General features: G+C 44.8%; 1 protein-coding gene across 10 annotated transcripts in view; it reads left to right on the forward strand.

The window, feature by feature from the left end:
* kalrna (kalirin RhoGEF kinase a) overlaps positions 1–17,827 on the forward strand; it is a 980,827-nt gene that overhangs the window by 540,302 nt on the left and 422,698 nt on the right. For all 10 annotated transcript variants that reach the window (XM_068035342.1, XM_068035333.1, XM_068035338.1 and 7 more), the window contains exons 12-14: positions 5,302–5,471; positions 6,034–6,208; positions 14,759–14,954. In XM_068035342.1, the coding sequence (XP_067891443.1) occupies positions 5,302–5,471; positions 6,034–6,208; positions 14,759–14,954 (541 nt within the window). The remainder of the gene's footprint in view (positions 1–5,301; positions 5,472–6,033; positions 6,209–14,758; positions 14,955–17,827) is intronic.

Genomic DNA, 17,827 nt, shown 5'->3' on the forward strand with positions numbered 1-17,827 from the left:
GAGTCAACCAATAAAATCCTGCAATGGGAAAGGAAGAAACTATTTGTTATCTATCTTCTTGACATTGGCTGAGATTTATCATGGGGGCAATCTGTATGCATGAGAAGGTTCATTGAAGTCCTTCAGTTTCTGTTCCTAAACACCAGGGGCCAGATTTTTAAAGCCTGCTGAGTGCGAGTGCGGAGGTGAGCGCGATTTGAAGATTGCGTTCTCGGAGGTCGGCACTGGGACCTGCCGCCTCCAGAATGTGACGCAATTTTTAAAGGGATGCCGGGAGAGAGGGAACGGGTTGGGCCTTCGCCTCCAATTAATTGTCTGTTGAGCTCATTGAAGAGCTCTTTAACAGGCTTGTCAGCACCAGGTTTTGATTTTCAAAGGCTGGGAATGTGGAAAACACCATGTTTGGAAAATGACAGTGTGTTCAAGTCATGAACACATTGAGGGGCCATGATGGCTATGGGAAGGGCTAATTAAAATACTGCAGAGGCACAATGTGAAGCACAGCTGCTTCAAATGTGCCACAGCTGCAGCTGTAAGACTTGCTTTTCTTAGTGGTGAGCGGCAGGAATTTGGAGAGGGATATAAGGCCTCTGGCATCACTTGGGTAGCTGGGGTTGGCAGGGGAAGGTCTGGTGAACACACAAAGCTCAGCTGAGGGAGTTCAGATGGGAACAGGCGACTGACATTGGACACAGCAGCCAGGATGAGCTGTGGTAGATGCAACCTCCTGGACAGCAGAAGGTCAGAGGAGCACAGTGGGGGGCTGCGAGGGGAGGAAGGTGCTACCCAAGACATCAGGTGCACAGCCCAAGAGTCAGCTACCTGCAAATGATAAAGCGCCAGTACTGTAGGAGGCTACGCCTATCCAGGCGGATGTCTCGGATCTGTCTACTCTGATCCTCAATGACCTGAGGCCTCAAAGCCCCCATGGCAGTGCCCTACCTGCTACCGTGGGTCTCCGTTGCCCTAAGCGTCTATGCAACTGGCCGCTCCAGGGATCAGCTGTGGTCCTAGGTAGCATCTCGTAGTCGACAGCTCATTAGGCCATCAGGCAGGTCATGGATGCCATTTTCAGGAAGGTAGACTACACCCACTTTGACAAAGAATGAATCTGTGCAGCCTGTTTCTGTGCTGTATAACTCTATGGCTCAAGGACTCTATGGCACGGAGGACATTGGGTTCAGCCTCCATCAGTGGATTCCCTCAGGTGCAGGGTATCACCGCTTGCACCCATGTGGCCATCAAGGCACCCAGTGACTGGCCAGTGAGATCCATCAACAGGAAGGGCTTCCACCTCCTCAACGTCCAAGTGGTCCACGACCACAATGGGAGCTTCCTCCATGTGTGTGCTCCCTTTCCTGGCAGCTGACATGATTCCTTCATCCTCTTCCAGTCCAGTTTGCCTTGGTCCTTCACTCCATTGCCCAAAGTGCATGGATAGATCCAAGGGGACTAGGAAAATCCCTTGAAGAGATTGCTACTGACCCATCTATGGGAGCCCGATACAGAGGTCAAACAATCAATGCCATCTGCTCAGCAGGCCAACCATTGAGCAGGCCATCGAGTTTCTGAAGGTGTGATTCTGGTGCTTGGATTGGTTGGGTGGTGCCCTCCAATACCCTCCTACAAGGGTCATTGTCGTGGTCTGCTGCACTCCCCATAACATGGCCCTCCAGAGAGGTCTGGACCTTGAGGATAGTGAGGCCCTGGCAGGAAACCTCATTGGGGGAGGACCAGGACGTAAGAGAGGAGAAGGTAAAGGGGACAGAGGGGATAACACTGAACAGAGAGGTGCTCTGCTGCATAACAAGGTTGCTTCCTCCTGCTAGCCTCTGGGAAGCGGACCTCCCGCCTCCCCCTCATAGCTTGCAGCATTAGATCCAGGTCGGCATCAATGAAGCGAGGGTCTGCTCAACCCCTAGTGCCAGGCCTCCAGCTCCCCTCTGACATCTCACTTCTGACATCTCACTTCCCTCTGGTGCTGTGGAAGGCTTTGGCACAAAATACAGATCTCTCCCTCAGGCCAATCAGTAGGCTGAATGATGGCTGCAGTGGGCTGTTTACATGAGCCCCACACTTGATCTGGCGCACCTCCATTTTCAATCCCACTGGCTCTAAGTGGACAGGAAACCCGTTTCCATACCATTTAAAGGATTACCCATATAAAAATTGCAACCTGAATCAGTTTCCCGTATGAGGCAGGTTTTTGACCCAAAACCAGACCCGGTTCCTGTTTCCTGCCTCCTTAACGAAAATCGAGCCCCAGGTGAGAGATCCTGCAAAGGGGAAGGCAGTACTAGATTTGATTCTAATTAATGAGGTGGGAACTAGAAGGTCAAACTATCATAAAGTTGTTAATTCTAAAGTTGGAATGAGGACAGAACAGATAAAAATACTAGGCACTTGGGTTTTCGGAGAGCAGTCTTTGAGGAAGAAATGCTGTATCAAAGGAATTAAATGGAAATATGTATTTAGAGGGAAGGTGTTGAGGCAAAATGAAAATATTTTAAGGGGACATTTTTATAATGCAGAGGTAGTTTCTCCCAGGAATATGCCTGCACTTTGGAAAACCATAGCATCACATCAGTCATTCCATTATACTCCTCATCCAATCCTTCCCCACCCCTGCCATCCCCTTTCCATTCCAAACAGTCATCTCTGCTGTCACTGGGAAATGGTCCAGTGTCTCTTTGCAACTTTCTCTTGCTCCTGATATGTAAAATGTCAAGTATGACATGAAGCAGCATGCCATTCTTACTTTGATAAATTCATTCTGATGTATATCTGCACCATACTATAGACCTACCAATATCAATTGTGTGGTTAAATCATATTATAAAACAGAGTCTATTTACTTTGAAGATCGGAGAAGTAGAGCCAATACCTATCAATACTCATCAAAACCAAACTAATAGAAACTGGCTTGAGGCCAGATATTTGAGAATGCAAAGAAAACCACACATGGTAGAAAGTCTGAAAGAAAAACAGCAAATCTTGCAAATAAACGGTCGGCTGATGAATATTTAAAAGAAAAAGATAAGATGTTTCAGGCATCATCCTTCATCTGGTGTTTGTGGCTATTGTAACTGTAAATCCACAGAATGGTATTGGGGAATTGACCTTAGACATTGGTAAAACTTGATAGGTTTGTGATCATGTTGTATTTGTATCTGCCATTGAAGTCTGCTTTCCTCAAAGCATTCTTTGTTAGTGTTTAGCTCAAAGTGTGATTGATTTATTATTATGACATCACCCAATTGTCGATTACCTTGTTTGTTCATGTGGTGAAAGACATTATCCAGGATTTGGCACTGATAACCCAAAGATAACTGCTGAATACCAATGCAGTCTGCCTGTTAATGCATTATCTTCTTATGGTCTCCCTCTTTTGTTATCGGAAGATTTATGAATTGCTGAACCTTACTGCAATAAAATGCCACAAATGTGAAAGAAAATACTACATGAATTTTCTAATAAGTGATAAATGCTTTCTTTCAAAATTATGACAAAAATCCATTTTCAATTGCATCCTAATTAAGCCAACCAAAACAGATTTTCTTAAAGTGGTCAAAGCCAGGGTGTTCATGCTTTACAAAAGCATGTACATCAAATAGTTTTTGTACAGCCTGCCAGTTTTACCTGTAGGAAAGCTAGACTTCGAAGTAAAAGATTGAAGGTCTGAGTCTGAGGTCATCTGCCACTTCAGCTCACCTGCCTTTGGGTGAGTTTTAACATCTCTCAGCCATGGGAATCAAGGGGTATGGCGAGCAGGCGGGAAAGTGGAGTTGAATCCTAAGATCAGCCATGATCGTTTTGAATGGCAGAGCAGACTCGATGGGCCTACTCCTGCTCTTATTTCTTGTGTTCTTGTGTTCATGCTTCAATGTGAACAAGGGTGAGGTGTTGTGTAAAAGTGGGGACCAAACTTACATTGCTTCCCAGAAGTGCCTCCTGCCAACTGATCATGAAGTGCAATTGATGAAGTACTCCATGGGGAAATAATATGGCTCAGATCAATTCGCTCTTCAGGACTGATTGATATTCTGCGAAGATAAATGATACTTTTACAAGGGGTGGGGGGAATAAATTACAAATTGGCATTCAATGTGAATAGAGAAATGTATAAAGACAGAGAAATGACCTCAACAGAGAGAAGGAATCCTTAATTTCATCTTGGGAGGGTGGGAGTTGGTGAACTGATATGCCCTCCCATAGCCTTCGGACATTTTCCTGTTTAAAGGTGTTCTATAAATACAAGTTGTTGTTATAAACCTTATTTTGAATATTAGCAATTTCAGTTAGTGAGAAGAACCTGTTTTGAATAGTTGGTGAACAAAAGATAAGAACAGTGCCACTAGTAGCCAAACGTCAAATTACTTTGTGACCAGTGGTAGTTAATATAGTAGAATTGAATGGAAAATATGGATTTAGGAACTTACAAGAGGAAAAGGTGACATAAAATTGTGACTAGAAAAGATGACAACAGGAAGTACGATTTGTGGACAGGAAGTACATGCCCTATGTAAAATTTGTAAATGTATTATATAAATTGTTGTGTTGAACAGTTTTCGGGCAGCATATATTCCTGGTATCTCAACTCAGATGTTTTATGCTTGCAGTACAGACATTTTGGACTGCATTATGGCAAAGTTACTCGTTAGCACAAACTCTTCTTCTGTTTCTAGTTTAATTTTCACTCAATGTATTAGCATTTGTATTAGCAATCAATGTCATTATTGTCCTCCCTGCTTTGCAGAACTAGTTAAGTATTGTGCTTTATCAGAATCTTGCTTTATACATATCTTATTCAAACAAACAATAATACCTTTTAATGAAAGCATTTGTTTCAAACCTACCAGTAGTACATTGACTGTTCTATAAACATAAGCACAATTGTATGATTGGATTGTAATAATTGTGTAAGATTTAAGAGCTTTGTCAGGTGCTACAGATTCATTTGCAAAGACAAATATTGTTTTACAGAAACATCTTTAAGGCACTGCTTTGTTGGGAAATACTTCAGAAAATCTGAAGTGGGCCTTTCTCCACTGTTGTAATTATGCCTGAAGTGATGCATTACGCTTTGGAGCTTTTAAAATGGATAATGTCAACTGTGGAAAAAGCAAGATCTACTGTAAAAAAAGAATGCCTCAGTGGCCAACTACTAAAGTGGCAGATGGTCTGCAAGGAATATTTTAAGGTTTTGAATGTACCTCGCGAGTAATTCATAGTCACACGGAATATAACAAGAGAGGTTGCTATCTCAATTTCTATGTCATTTCTATTTTTCACCTCTTGCAGCTGTGGGCATGGATGGAAGAACTCCAAAAGGAACTCTTGGAAGATGTTTGTGCTGATTCAGTGGATGCAGTACAGGAACTTATCAAACAGTTTCAGCAACAACAAACAGCAACACTTGAGGCAACCTTGAATGTCATAAAGGAAGGGGAGGACCTAATTCAGCAACTCAGGTGAGTCATGCAGATCACAGGTAAAGGTACAAAGAAATCAAATGGGACATGTTCCTTATTCTGATATATCATCGTCAGTACTGCAACAAACTGTCTTCACAGCAAAAGGCACTCCTGCGTGATCATCCATTATAGATCTATCTGAAATGTTATTGTACAAATTCATCATTTTTGGAAATATTTATTTCAAACAGATTTCATATATCAGTGACAATCATTGGCAACCTTTTGGTTCTGTAAATTTGTCTAAAGTAGGATTAAACATATTTTTTCTTAACAGCTTTACAGCTTTTGAAAGAAAATCAGTGTGAATTAATGTACTTCGTGTCCTTGTTAGTGTTTTGAGGTCAAATGTCAGATCATGCAAGAAAGTATGTTCTTTGTTTGAAATTTTTTAAAACAGAGTTGCATTTTTCTAGTTATCACACTGAATGAACACTGAGTGCATCTTCATCAATCCTTTTAGATTTTGTCTGTTTCGACAGTTGTGAGTATAGTCGAAAACTTGCAGCCACAGCTTTCTGCTATTTGGATTGCTTTAATGTTAAACTCTTTGCCACAGGGACTCTGCAATTTCCAACAATAAAACCCCACACAATAGCTCCATCAGCCACATTGAAAGTGTTCTCCAGCAGCTCGATGAAGCCCAGGGACAGATGGAAGAGCTTTTTCATGAGCGAAAAATCAAGTTAGATATTTTCTTACAGCTTCGGATTTTTGAGCAGTACACAATTGAGGTAAGTCCATGGTTCACTTAGCAACATTGATCTTAAGCAAACAGGTGGAGTACTTCTCTAGAGAATGTATCTCTAAATCTAAAAATCTAAATCTAAAAAAATGTGTCTGTCCCGTCAGGTCTTGTGTCTACAGAACTCAACTGTTAACACTTATAAAACTGGAGGTGGGTGGGGGAGGAATCGGGGTGGGGGTGGGAAAGGGATTGTGAGCAGCATTACGAAAATTAGAGTATAAAAACGATGACATATTTAGATTTTTTTTATGAGCATGGTGCCTTTTGTTGCTGCAGATACTAGAACTGTCTGGAATCTGCTTTTTATTTAAATAATGTTGTCAGACTGCTGTCCTAAGTTTGATAGTATGACATGAAAGTACTGCCTTATTTAAGTTAGAAATGTTAGGAATAAATCTTTAGAGATTTAGCTCTTCCAAGGACACCTGTCAGGATCTTTGATTACAGCATGTGGCACAAAGTTAGATAAGAGACAAATGTTAAGTGGAACTTATTTATTTATAATACATTAGGAAGGCCAAAGAGGTCAATGAAAATAGTGAGAAGTATAATTTGCATAATAATAGATAGATTTTAAGTGGACATGAACAACCTATAGCTCTCTGTTTCTCAATATGATAGGACTTGAGGTGGGGTGAAAGGTGAGGATTGTCAGTATTCCTCACTTTGCATTTTTAAGACTGCTAGACCCACATCCTACTCCAGCTCCATTAATTAAGGAAGGTAACAGAGGGAAACCAGGGAATTATAGATAAGTCAGCCAAACATCCGTTGTCGAGAAATTGCTAGAGTCTATGGGCTGAATTGCAAGGTGGGAGGCTGGTAATATGGCACTGGAAGACATCGGGAGCAGAGCTCGACGTCTTCCCACTGTCATGGGATATTACCAGCAGCAAAAATCTTAGCTGTGCAGCCACCCACCAGGCGACCAATTGAGCTATTTAAATGCCCAATTAAGGACCACTTCCTGCCCCCAAGGGCATTTTGCCTGCATTGGGAGGGCCAGCTGCCATGTGGAGACTGCCAGGGAAACTCCGCTGGCCTCCCAGTGGGTTTCCAGAGGAGAGGGGGGCCCTCGTTAATGGTTGCTCCGTGGCCTACAGTGGGGCTCCCCCGCCAGCAATGGCCACCCCCACGGCTAAGGCACCATCACTAGAATATGAACCCCCACCCCCAATTGCCTTCTGGAAGTCCATATACATGGAATCCATAAACATTCCCCTGTTCACCTCTTTACTCACCCCTTCAAACAAATTCAATCAAGTACATCAGGCAAGATGTCTCTGATCAGCTGAAAATGTTCAAGGTGTTCAGTTACCCTATTCTTAACTATAGGGCTGAATTTTGTCGGTAGTTGACAGGTCCCACTGTCAAGACCAAAGGCGGGAGCCAGTCCTGCACCGGCGGGTGGCAGGACCTGGGCACGGCACTTTGCCGGAGGCAGCCAATTAACTGGCCACTACCAGGACTGCCGTCCAGTTGAAGACGCCGCCCCCCCCCCCCCCCCGCCCTCCTGAGCTGCTGGACCATTCAGAGAACTGGCTGCTCGGTAGCGCCACCGCTGAGGCCAAAGTCACAAATAACAATCTCTGTGACTGCAAATGTGATGTACTATCCCTCATCCTCTTCCTTAACCTCTTTGCAGCTTTTGACATGATGAACCATACCATTGTCTTCCAACACCTGCCCTTCATTGTCCACTCTTGCCTATCTGAACAGAGCAAGTCATCATCTTTTCCTGACCCTACTTCAATACCTCAAGGATTTATCCTTGAGCCCCTCATCATCATCCATGCATCGACTTTTGCCTCCATTACCCAGAAACATGGACGTCTACATCCATAAACAAATACAGTTATGTTGATGACACCTAGTTCTGCCTCTATCACTTATAGAAGCATAGAATCATACATGTTACGACCAGGTAAGAAAGAGGTCTACGGTTCCCTTTCAGCCTTTACCTGGTCTTACTGTAACAGGGTTTTATTTTTAAACACACTGTGTTTTTAGCTCCCCCTTGGTGAATCTTTGTTCACCCCTTTCCAATTGTAAGGCAAAGAAACCAGCAGAAACAGGCTTTCTTAGGTTTAAAGAAGAAAAGTTGAAATTTATTAAACTTAAACTTAAATTCTAATTCGGTCGACGCCTACGGATACACAACGCACCCATGCTAGCATGGATATGCGATACACACATGCAAATAGAGACATGTGTGGCACAATATAATGTCCCATAAAAACCAACAAAACCAAACAGTACCTTGGCAAAAAGAATGATTCTGTTATTAACAAAAGACAACTTAAGCACGGTTCTTCAATTCCATCTCACAGCAGTCAGTAAGGGCAAGAGTGATGGAAGATCATAACTTAACACTAATACTGAAACGATTTAAAAATATATATATAAATGGAACCAAGGCAATTAACAATGATACTGTATAATACAACCAAATCGCAAAAGGTGATCCAACAAAGGAACTTTTTTTTGGGGGTGAGTGGGGGTTTAATTGCACCATTGATAACAACAGATGACCTGTCTTGGATGTTCCAATGTCAAAGATCATTGTGCCTGCTGCCCCAGGTCCTGGTGTCTGGCTTACCTAAGCTCCTGCTCTTACAGTTCTTCGAGCTCATTGTAGAGACTGTAGGTAGATCTTGCTTTTTGTTGGGGCCCAGTATTCTTCTTAAACCTCGTTCACTGTAGGAGATTTTTCTGTCTTGGGGTTCATGTGTCTTCTGTGGGTTTTGGAGTTCCGTGAGAAAGAGATGGGAGCAGACACGAAAGGCTATGCTGAGCCAGCCAGAAGAGGTTTTTACAATCCAGGAGCAGACAGATTTCTGCAGGCTCTCAGTTCAAACTGTACAATTCAGAAAAAACCCAGACTGCCTAGCAGATTAGTCATATGACTAATGTCTGTTTGTGGATTGTATTGGAGCAGGAGATAGCTCCTTAGTTCCAAACACTGTCTGTTAATATGCAAAAATGTCTTTCCAGCCATGGACCTGGCAACCCCTTGTCACAGGCCTTCTGTTTTTCCCAGCAACAATTTAAAATTTAATGTCCATGTGGTGAAATCAGTGTGCCTCATTCTTGGCAGGTGGGGGCCACTACACCCAGGGGAATGAAATGCGATTTAAGAAAAGGCGCATTTCATATAAAGAGTTGAGAGAAAATATATAAGACACAGGAAAAAAACATGCATTTCTCTCATTCATTTCCATTGATTCATAAATCCTAAAGCTTATTGAAATTGTCATTTCTTGGTACCAGTGCTGCTTTAATTTCCCCTTTTTGGCATCTCAGTAACCATATGGTTCTTTGGGGAAGCTTTTCTTCAGTTTGCCCATTGTCATGACTGCCTAGGGTCTTTGTTCCTATTGAGGTCTGCCAAGGGGGAGCAGGGGGGAAGTTAGATTTAATTAGCCCTAAATTGAAATTTTTTCCAAGAGGGTCGGTAATGGGGAGGTCTATCCTGAACTCTCTTTCAGTGCTTTGCATGAGTCTTGCAAAGGCTTTTGAATTCAGGGGATGGGTGGTTCCCTTTTTCTGTGACTGTGGGGAAGGATTCTTCATTAATCTCCCCTTTGTTCTCTGGGATACTCGTGCCTGCAGGTATTTGTGCAGCCTCTACTGCACTCACCTGCGGCACTTCGACTAGGTGAGGCATGACCCTCACATTTTCTCTGCCTCCTAGAAGTCTTTCTTTGTCTCTGCAGGTTACTGTAAATGCTGTTAGCAACTCTGGTGGGGTGCTTTTAGTGTCGGCATTTACATAGGAGGATGTGGTCTAACCTTTCACATTTTTCGGGGTTGGCTGACTAGATTCCTCCCGCACTTCCTTTAACCTGCTCTCTTGGTCATTTTTTCCCCTTCCCTTTCTAAACTTTTGCCAACCTTGTGCCTGCTTATCCCCTTTTGTTTTCGGCAAGAGTCTCTTACTGTTCACCAGCCCTCTGCTGGAGGGGCCTCCTAACATAGGTACAAGATTTAGGGGTGCAGGTTTCACTGTAGGTTGGGGTTTCCCCTCAACCTGGCACATGTGGCAACTTTTGCAGTATTCCACCACATCTTTATGGAGTTTTGGCCAGTCAAGCTGCTGTCTTATGCAGGCTTTGGTCTTCTGTATACCGGCATGTACAGCCACAGTAGTCTCGTGGGCCCTTCTTAATATTTCTATCTGGTGCCTCTGCAGCACTACTAACTGTTGAACTATTGCCCACTCCTTGCTCTCAGGTCTGTGAGGAGAACTCCATTTCCTCATCAGTACCTCATTCTTTAAATAGTAGCAATCAGGGACTCACTCTGCTTCACTTTCAGACTTTGCTAACTCTTGCAATACTGGGTCAACTTGCTGAGCCTCAGCTAGGGAAAATTTATTTAATTCATTCCCTGGGTCTCCTAACATTCCAAAGAAAGTCTCAGACAGACAGACCTGGTCATCTGCCTGCAATGCCTATTCAGTCTCCTCTGGGGGAGCTGGTTTGATCATGGCCTGATCCACCACACATTCAGGGAAACTGCAGGCGTCCATCGCCCACCACTGCCCTGTCTCTCTTCCCTCCTGCAGTCTTTGACCTCTGGGGGGGACTACCACCTTCACCCCTACCAGATCATTACCTAGGAGCAAGTCCACTCCATCCGCAGGCAAACGAGGGACAATCCCTATAGACACCGGTCCAGAAACTAGGTCGCATCCAGGTGCACCCAGTATACAGGCATACACTGCCCTCCAATACGATTCACCAACGTTTTGGTGTTCACTGCACTCTCTGGGGGAAAGGTCAGGCCTTTTCCCAGTAAAAGGGATCTAGTGGCCCCTGTGTCCCTGAGAATTACTATAGGCTTGCTTGTCCCACTCAAGGGGTATGGGGTTACTTCCCTTCAGACACAAAACCTTGATAACCTTCAGGAATCTTATTAAATTTTTCTGCACTTGCAGCAATAGACTTCCTGGGTCTCATTCTTACTGCAGTTAAAGCCACAGCTTGTTCTGCTGTGCTTTCCATCAGGGTCACATCTTCACTGAGCGGATGTGCCCTGATTAACCCTACAGCTTTCCCTTTAGTTTCCAGCAGTCAGCTTTTAAATGCCCTGCTTTATTACAATGGAAGCACACAGGTCTCCGGGTCTCACTCTTGCTCACTGCACCTTCCCTTTTGGCTGGAGGAGGGTCCCCTGTGTCTCCTGCTTTCCTTTCTCCCCCAGGACTACCTGGGCTGCTATCACTTTCCCACCCTTTGTCCTTTTCAGATTTGTGAGGGCGATTAGGAATGTTTTCCCCTGAGAAACCGACTTATAAATTAAAGCAAACTCATCGGCCAGAATGGCCGCTTGCCGGGCTCTCTGGACCTGCTGCTCCTTTACATGGGTCTTTATGGAGAGTGGAAGAGAGTGTTTAAATTCCTCTAACAGAATTACTTCTCTGAGATTCTTATAGCTGAGCTGTATTTTAAGAGCCCTCAGCCACTGGTCAAAAGCCAGCTGCTTCTTTCAAACTCCAGATAAGTTTGATTAGCTTGCATCTGAGAGTTCTAAACTTTTGGCGATAGACTTCGGGTACTAATTCATATGCCCCAAGGATAGCATTTTTGGCAGTTCATAATTTGATGAGCTCTCATTTGGCAACAGGGAATTAACCTCATGGGCTTTTCCAGTTAGCTTACTTTGTAGTAAAAGAGACCAGGTCTCAGCTGGCCATTTTAACTGCCTTGCCATTTCTCAAAGGACACAAAAAATGCCTCCACATCTTCCTCATTGAATTTTGAAATTAATTGAGCTAGTTTTAACAATTTTGTACCCAGTCTTGAATTACACTCCTCCATATTGGCCATGCTTTCACTGGGGTTACCCTATTGCCCCCTAGTTAACTCAAGCCACTTCAGCTCTTTTTCTTTGAATTCTTTCTGGAATATTCTTTCTCTCTCTCTCTCGTTCCTTCTCCTGTCTTTCATTTTCCCTTTCTCCTTCCCTGTCTTCTGATTCAAGTTTTCTTTGTTCCAATTGTAGTTTTGCTAGCAATACCCTGTCTGGGTGTGCTTCTAACCCTGTTTCTGGTTCTTCAGATTCAAGAGAAAAATGGTTGGCCACTAGCCTTAGGAGTTCAGACTTCTTAGCCTTGCCACGTACAGTGATCCCACACTGCTCAGCCATTTTCCTCAACTCCTCTATAGACAGTGCTTTTAACTTATCCCAAGTTACTTCACCCTGGCTTGGAGAGCTACTAGCTTCAGTTGCAGACATGTTAGTATTCAAGCAACAGAACCACAAGAAAACCTGTATTGGAAACTTGCTCTTTTTTATTGGGAACAATTTGGATTCCCACCTCTCATTTCTCTTGTTTATCTCTGGGTCAATTCTGGATGCTAGCACCCAAATTTCTGTTACGACCAGGTGAGAAAGAGGTCTAGGGTTACCTTTCAGCCTTCACCTGGTCTTACTGTCACAGTGTTTTATTTTTAAACACACTGTTTTTAGCTCCCCCTTGGTGAATCCTAGTTCACCGCTTTCCAATTGTAAGGCAAAGAAACCAGCACAAACAGGCTTTCTTAGGTTTAAAGAAGAAAAGTTGAAATTTATTAAACTTAAACTCAAATTCGGTCGACGCCTACGAATACACGATGTGCCCACGCTAGCATGGATGCGCGATACACACATGCAAATAGAGACAGAAAAGAGCAGAAGAAAAATAAAGTGGAAAAGTTTGAGGCAATATTGGAAGAGTTGTTGTTACAGTTCTTCGAGCTCATTGTCAAGTCCTTGATTGTAGGTAGATCTTGCTTTTTGTTGGGGCCCAATATTCTTCTTAAACCTTGTTCACTGTAGGAGACTTTTCTGTCTTGGGGTTTATGTGTCTTCAGTGGGTTTTGGAGTTCAGTGAGAAAGAGATGGGAGCAGACAGGAGAGGCTGTGGCAAGCCAGCCAGGAGAGGCCGTTCCAATCCAGGAGCAAACAGCTTTCTGCAGGCTCAGTTCAAACTGTACAATTCAGAAAAAACCCAGACTGCCAAGCAGGTTAGTCATGTGACTAACTGGTTTGACCACATCTGTTTGTGGATTGTATTAGAGCATGGGATAGCTCCTTTGTTCAAAAGACTGTCTGTTAATTTGCAAAAATGTCTTTGCAGCCAGGGGCCTGGCAACCCCCTGTCACAGGCCTTCTGTTCTTCCCAGCAACAATTTGAAATTTAATGTCCATGTGGTGTAATTAATGTGCCTCATTCTTGGCAGGTGGGGGCCTGCATGACACACAGAAGAAGACCAATTGGCCCATCATGCCTGTGCCAGATCTGTGAAAGAGCTGTCATGGTCTCTCAAGCACGCCACTGGCTTGGTGTGGTCGGACTGCTTGTCTGACATCCACTCTTGGATGAGCTGCAATTTCCTCCTCCTAAATACTGAGAAGACTGAAGTCATTATCTTTGGCCTCTGCACCCCCAACACAAGCTCTGTATCTTTGCCGTCAAATCCGTTGCCCTTTCTGGCCACTGTCACAGGTTGAACCAGAATGTTTGCAACCTCAGTGTCCTAATTAGTTCCAAGCAGAGCTCCAACACCATAGTCCTTCCATTAGAAAGACCATCTACTTCCACCTCTTTCACCTGCCACCACACCTGCCTACGCCCATCTGCTGATGAAACACTCATCCATGCCATTGTTAGCTCCAGACTCAATTATTCCAATGTTCGGCTGGTCAACCTTCCATTGTTCACTCCCTGTAAACTTCAACCCATCCTAAACTATCTATCCTGTTCGAAGTCTCGCTCACTTAACAAGATTGAGGGTTGATTTAATTGAGGTTTTAAAAATGATATCCTGTTGTCCCATGCAGGCTCTCTGACAATGAGGTCCGAGGCCCAATATCTTAGGGGCTCTGGACCTCACCATTCTGGCACAAGGTACTTGCCCTTGGCTGCGCCATCACCCCCGCCACCCCCACCCCCCAACTTCAAGTTCCCAAAAATGGAAGCTCCTGAATTGCAAATATCTAGAGAAAAAGAAAATAGTTAGAAGTAGCCAGCTTGAATTTCAGAAAGGATATTGGAACAAGGTGGGTAATTGTGATTAAAATTACTTGCTTGCGTGAAGTCTAAGTGCTGACACAGTCTAATTGGACCAAATGGTCAGTTTCCTTCTTGTATCATGCATGCATTTCTATGTATTTCTGTGATCGGTTTATGTGCTGTTGTTGAATTAGCCAATACTTGTATAACGAGACAGTAGCTTTTCAACCTCACTCCACAGTAGCTTTACAACCTCCTATCTGCTATCTCTTTTAGCTTTCTATTCAAAATACGGTTTTCTTTTACACGTTGCATTTACACAGTATTGTATCCATACCCATACGCAGGGGGCTGTTCAGCCATACAAAAGGAAAGGCTCTGCTCAATTCATCAGCTGGATTTGATTACTTACAGAATGTAAAGATATTTTCCTTTTTTTGTATCAGAGAAATTAGCTCTTTCACATCCATCTTTAACATATTCATAATTTTATCAAAAACTTTGCATCACCTATCTATATCTGTGATACATTAACAGGTGACAGCAGAGTTAGATGCCTGGAATGAAGATCTTCTGCGTCAAATGAATGATTTTAATACAGAAGACCTGACTTTAGCTGAACAACGACTGCAGCGACACACAGAACGTAAGCTGGCCATGAACAACATGACATTTGATGTAATTCAGCAGGGCCAAGATTTACATCAGTACATCATGGAAGTGCAAGCATCAGGTAATGTAGAAGCATAGTTCTTTTCACCCCTTCTTGCAATAAGTTCTTTTTTAATATGTGTCATGAAGTGTTTGGATATGGTTTATCCCTCCAATTCTGGAGCTGTGCCATTACTGAGCAGGCAGATGTTTTGAGGTACCATAGGCAAAGGCCTGGTAGCAAGTTACTTAATCACTCAGCTCATGCATCTTCCTGCCAGCCAGGAAGTGGGAAGATTCAGTGAATAGAACAAAGTACAGTATTAACTACCAGAAAGTAAGTTCACTTTCAGAGTGAGTTCTGCTCCTACACACTGGCTGCAGCATGGCTGGCGGAAAGCTGCTGACTTTCACTGGAGGATACTGCACATGGCCTCTCATGATGACCTCAAGCAGTTCTGGATTTAGAAGGCCCTGCTTTGGACTGCACGATCCTGGCATTGGTGGAAACAGACTGGGCTGACTGGCAGGCAACAGCAAGGGCACTGGCGGAATGTCAGTGGTGGTAGGATGAATGTTATCATCCTAAGAGAGGACAGTAGGTTCGTACTCCATGGAGCCACCGCCACCTTCACAGGATGACACCTCAGCAATTCTAGCAATGTGTTGGAGAACAGATGACCTGGTAATGACCTGGAACTCGCTGCCTACGAGGGTGGTGGAAGCGGAAATGATTAATGATTTCAAAAGATAATTGGATGGGCATTTGAGGAAAATAAACTTGCAGGATTATGGGGATAGAGCGGGGGAATGGGACTGATTCAATTTCTCTAGAGAGAGCTAGCATGGACTTGATGGGCCAAATGGCCTCCTTCTGTGCCATAATGACACTATGACTCTATGAAATTGCTCAACTGCTATGGCACCCTGCAAGCCTCTTTGAATATGGGTACCCGCAGCTACAATGGCAGCAAGCTGAGCTTGCATCATGGAAGTCTGAGCTTCCACTGCAGCACCCAGCCGTTGGGTGGCTACTGCTTGTCATAAAGGAAGGGGAGGACTAATTCAGCAACACATTGAACTATTTGTGACACTGCATCCAGGTCATTGGGGCTTGACTGTTGACATTGATTGCCACAGCTGTCTGCCCCTGCTGCCTCCAGAGAGTTTGCCTGGAGGGTCTGCTGACCCCCTGTGAATAGAGCATTGCAATCCCTGCAACCGTTATTGGGCAATATTAAATTTAGCACTCGGGCTGATCTCTTGCATTTTGTTTTGGACAAATTCCATTCCTAGTTGTCTGGTAGTGGGAACAGATCCTGCCGAGTGAGGTGGTTCTTTAGAATCCAAGACCTTTGGGCTTTGTTAGTGACTTTACACATTCACCTACTTGTTCATACTCAGACATTTTTGATGCTGCATGTTGAAATCTACAGGTTAAGTTTAATTGCTCTTTTCTACTAAATGCAATCCCTTCTTACATACTCATTGTATATAACAGGCAATCAAATTTTACCTATGCAGTTAAATACATTATGCTTGAATTATTTACCATTGTATTGCTAGATCAATGGGATCATGCAACACAGCTTGTAATACCTTTTCCTGCTTTTATTTAGTGGCTTTGTTTGTTCTAAAGTTAACAAAGCAGCTCTTGGAGGTGGGATCCCCGTCTTTAATTGGCCAGGTTCCGTAAAAGGCTGCATTTGCCGACAAAGCTACCACTAGGTGGCGCTGCTGCGGCACATGCACAAATGCAGAATGTGCCACTAAAACTTTAGGCAGCTGCCAGGAATAAAGATGGCGCTGCTCAAATAATCACATGGAGGCAACCTAACAAACACATGGCAGCACACAATGGCGGAGTGAGAGAACGAACAAGCGGGCCGGGGCCGTGATCGGGGCCGGGGGTGGGGGGGTGGGGTGGGGTGGGTAACGGAACAGGCTGGGGAGGGGGGCGCAGCGGAGCGGGCCGGGGGAAGGGAGCGAGCGGGCCTGGGGGGAGTGGAGTGGCCGGCGAGTGGGCAAGCGAACGGGCTGGGGATGGGAGGGGGGAGCGGAGCAGCCGGAGAGAGCAGCGGGGGGAGAGAGCAGCGAGGGTGAGGTGGGGGGGAGCGGAGCGGCTGGAGAGTGGGGGGGAGGAGGATTGTGTTTTTCTGCGCATGCGCCATAAACTTGCAACAGCAAAGGACATACCGGCCTGTCCCCGCACCCGGCAACACCAAGGTCTTCGGCCGCTCGCTCCCTGCAGCTCTCTATGGCCTCTCGCTTCCGGCCCTCTCCATCCAGCCGTTCCCTCCTGCTGCAGATCCCCCATCCGGCCGCTTTCTCCCCTATTTCTCAACTGTACTTCAGGCATTGCAGCTGTCTGGTCCCTGCCTTTTGCATCCCCCTCCAGGAACTTCTGAATTTAACTCCCTCCCACTACACCTCCACACACCCTCTCCCCCCACCCACTCTCTACCTCCCACCCCCCCTCCCCCTCTCCCCCCACCTCCCCCTCTCCCCCAACCCCCCATTTCACCCTCTCCCCCCCACCCCCGCACTTCCCACCTCCCCGCACTCCCCTCTCCCCCCTCTCCCCCCCACCTCCCCCTCTCCCCCTCCCCACTCCCCTCTACCCCCTCTCCCCTCAACCCCCACCTCCCCCTCTCCCCCCACCCCCCCAAGGACCACACCACAGTTGAATATCTGAAGTGCGGTTGCAAAGTCAGGAAAATAGCATCAAAAACCTCAACAATTCCAGGTTTAATTATTGAGAAATTTTATTAAGTACATGAAGCATTCGAGGCACTGCTGTGCATGGATACATGAGTGTTGTGTCGCCAGCATTCCAATGAGACAAACATGCCGAGTCTCTGCTATGCAGAACTAAAGAGATTGTTCCTGGAGAGCCTTGTGGTGAATGACCGTTTGGCTCTCTATTCCACTACTGTATTGTCCATGTGAAGAAGG

This window comes from Heterodontus francisci, chromosome 7 (genome assembly GCF_036365525.1).
Source record: "Heterodontus francisci isolate sHetFra1 chromosome 7, sHetFra1.hap1, whole genome shotgun sequence".
Lineage (NCBI taxonomy): Eukaryota > Metazoa > Chordata > Chondrichthyes > Heterodontiformes > Heterodontidae > Heterodontus > Heterodontus francisci.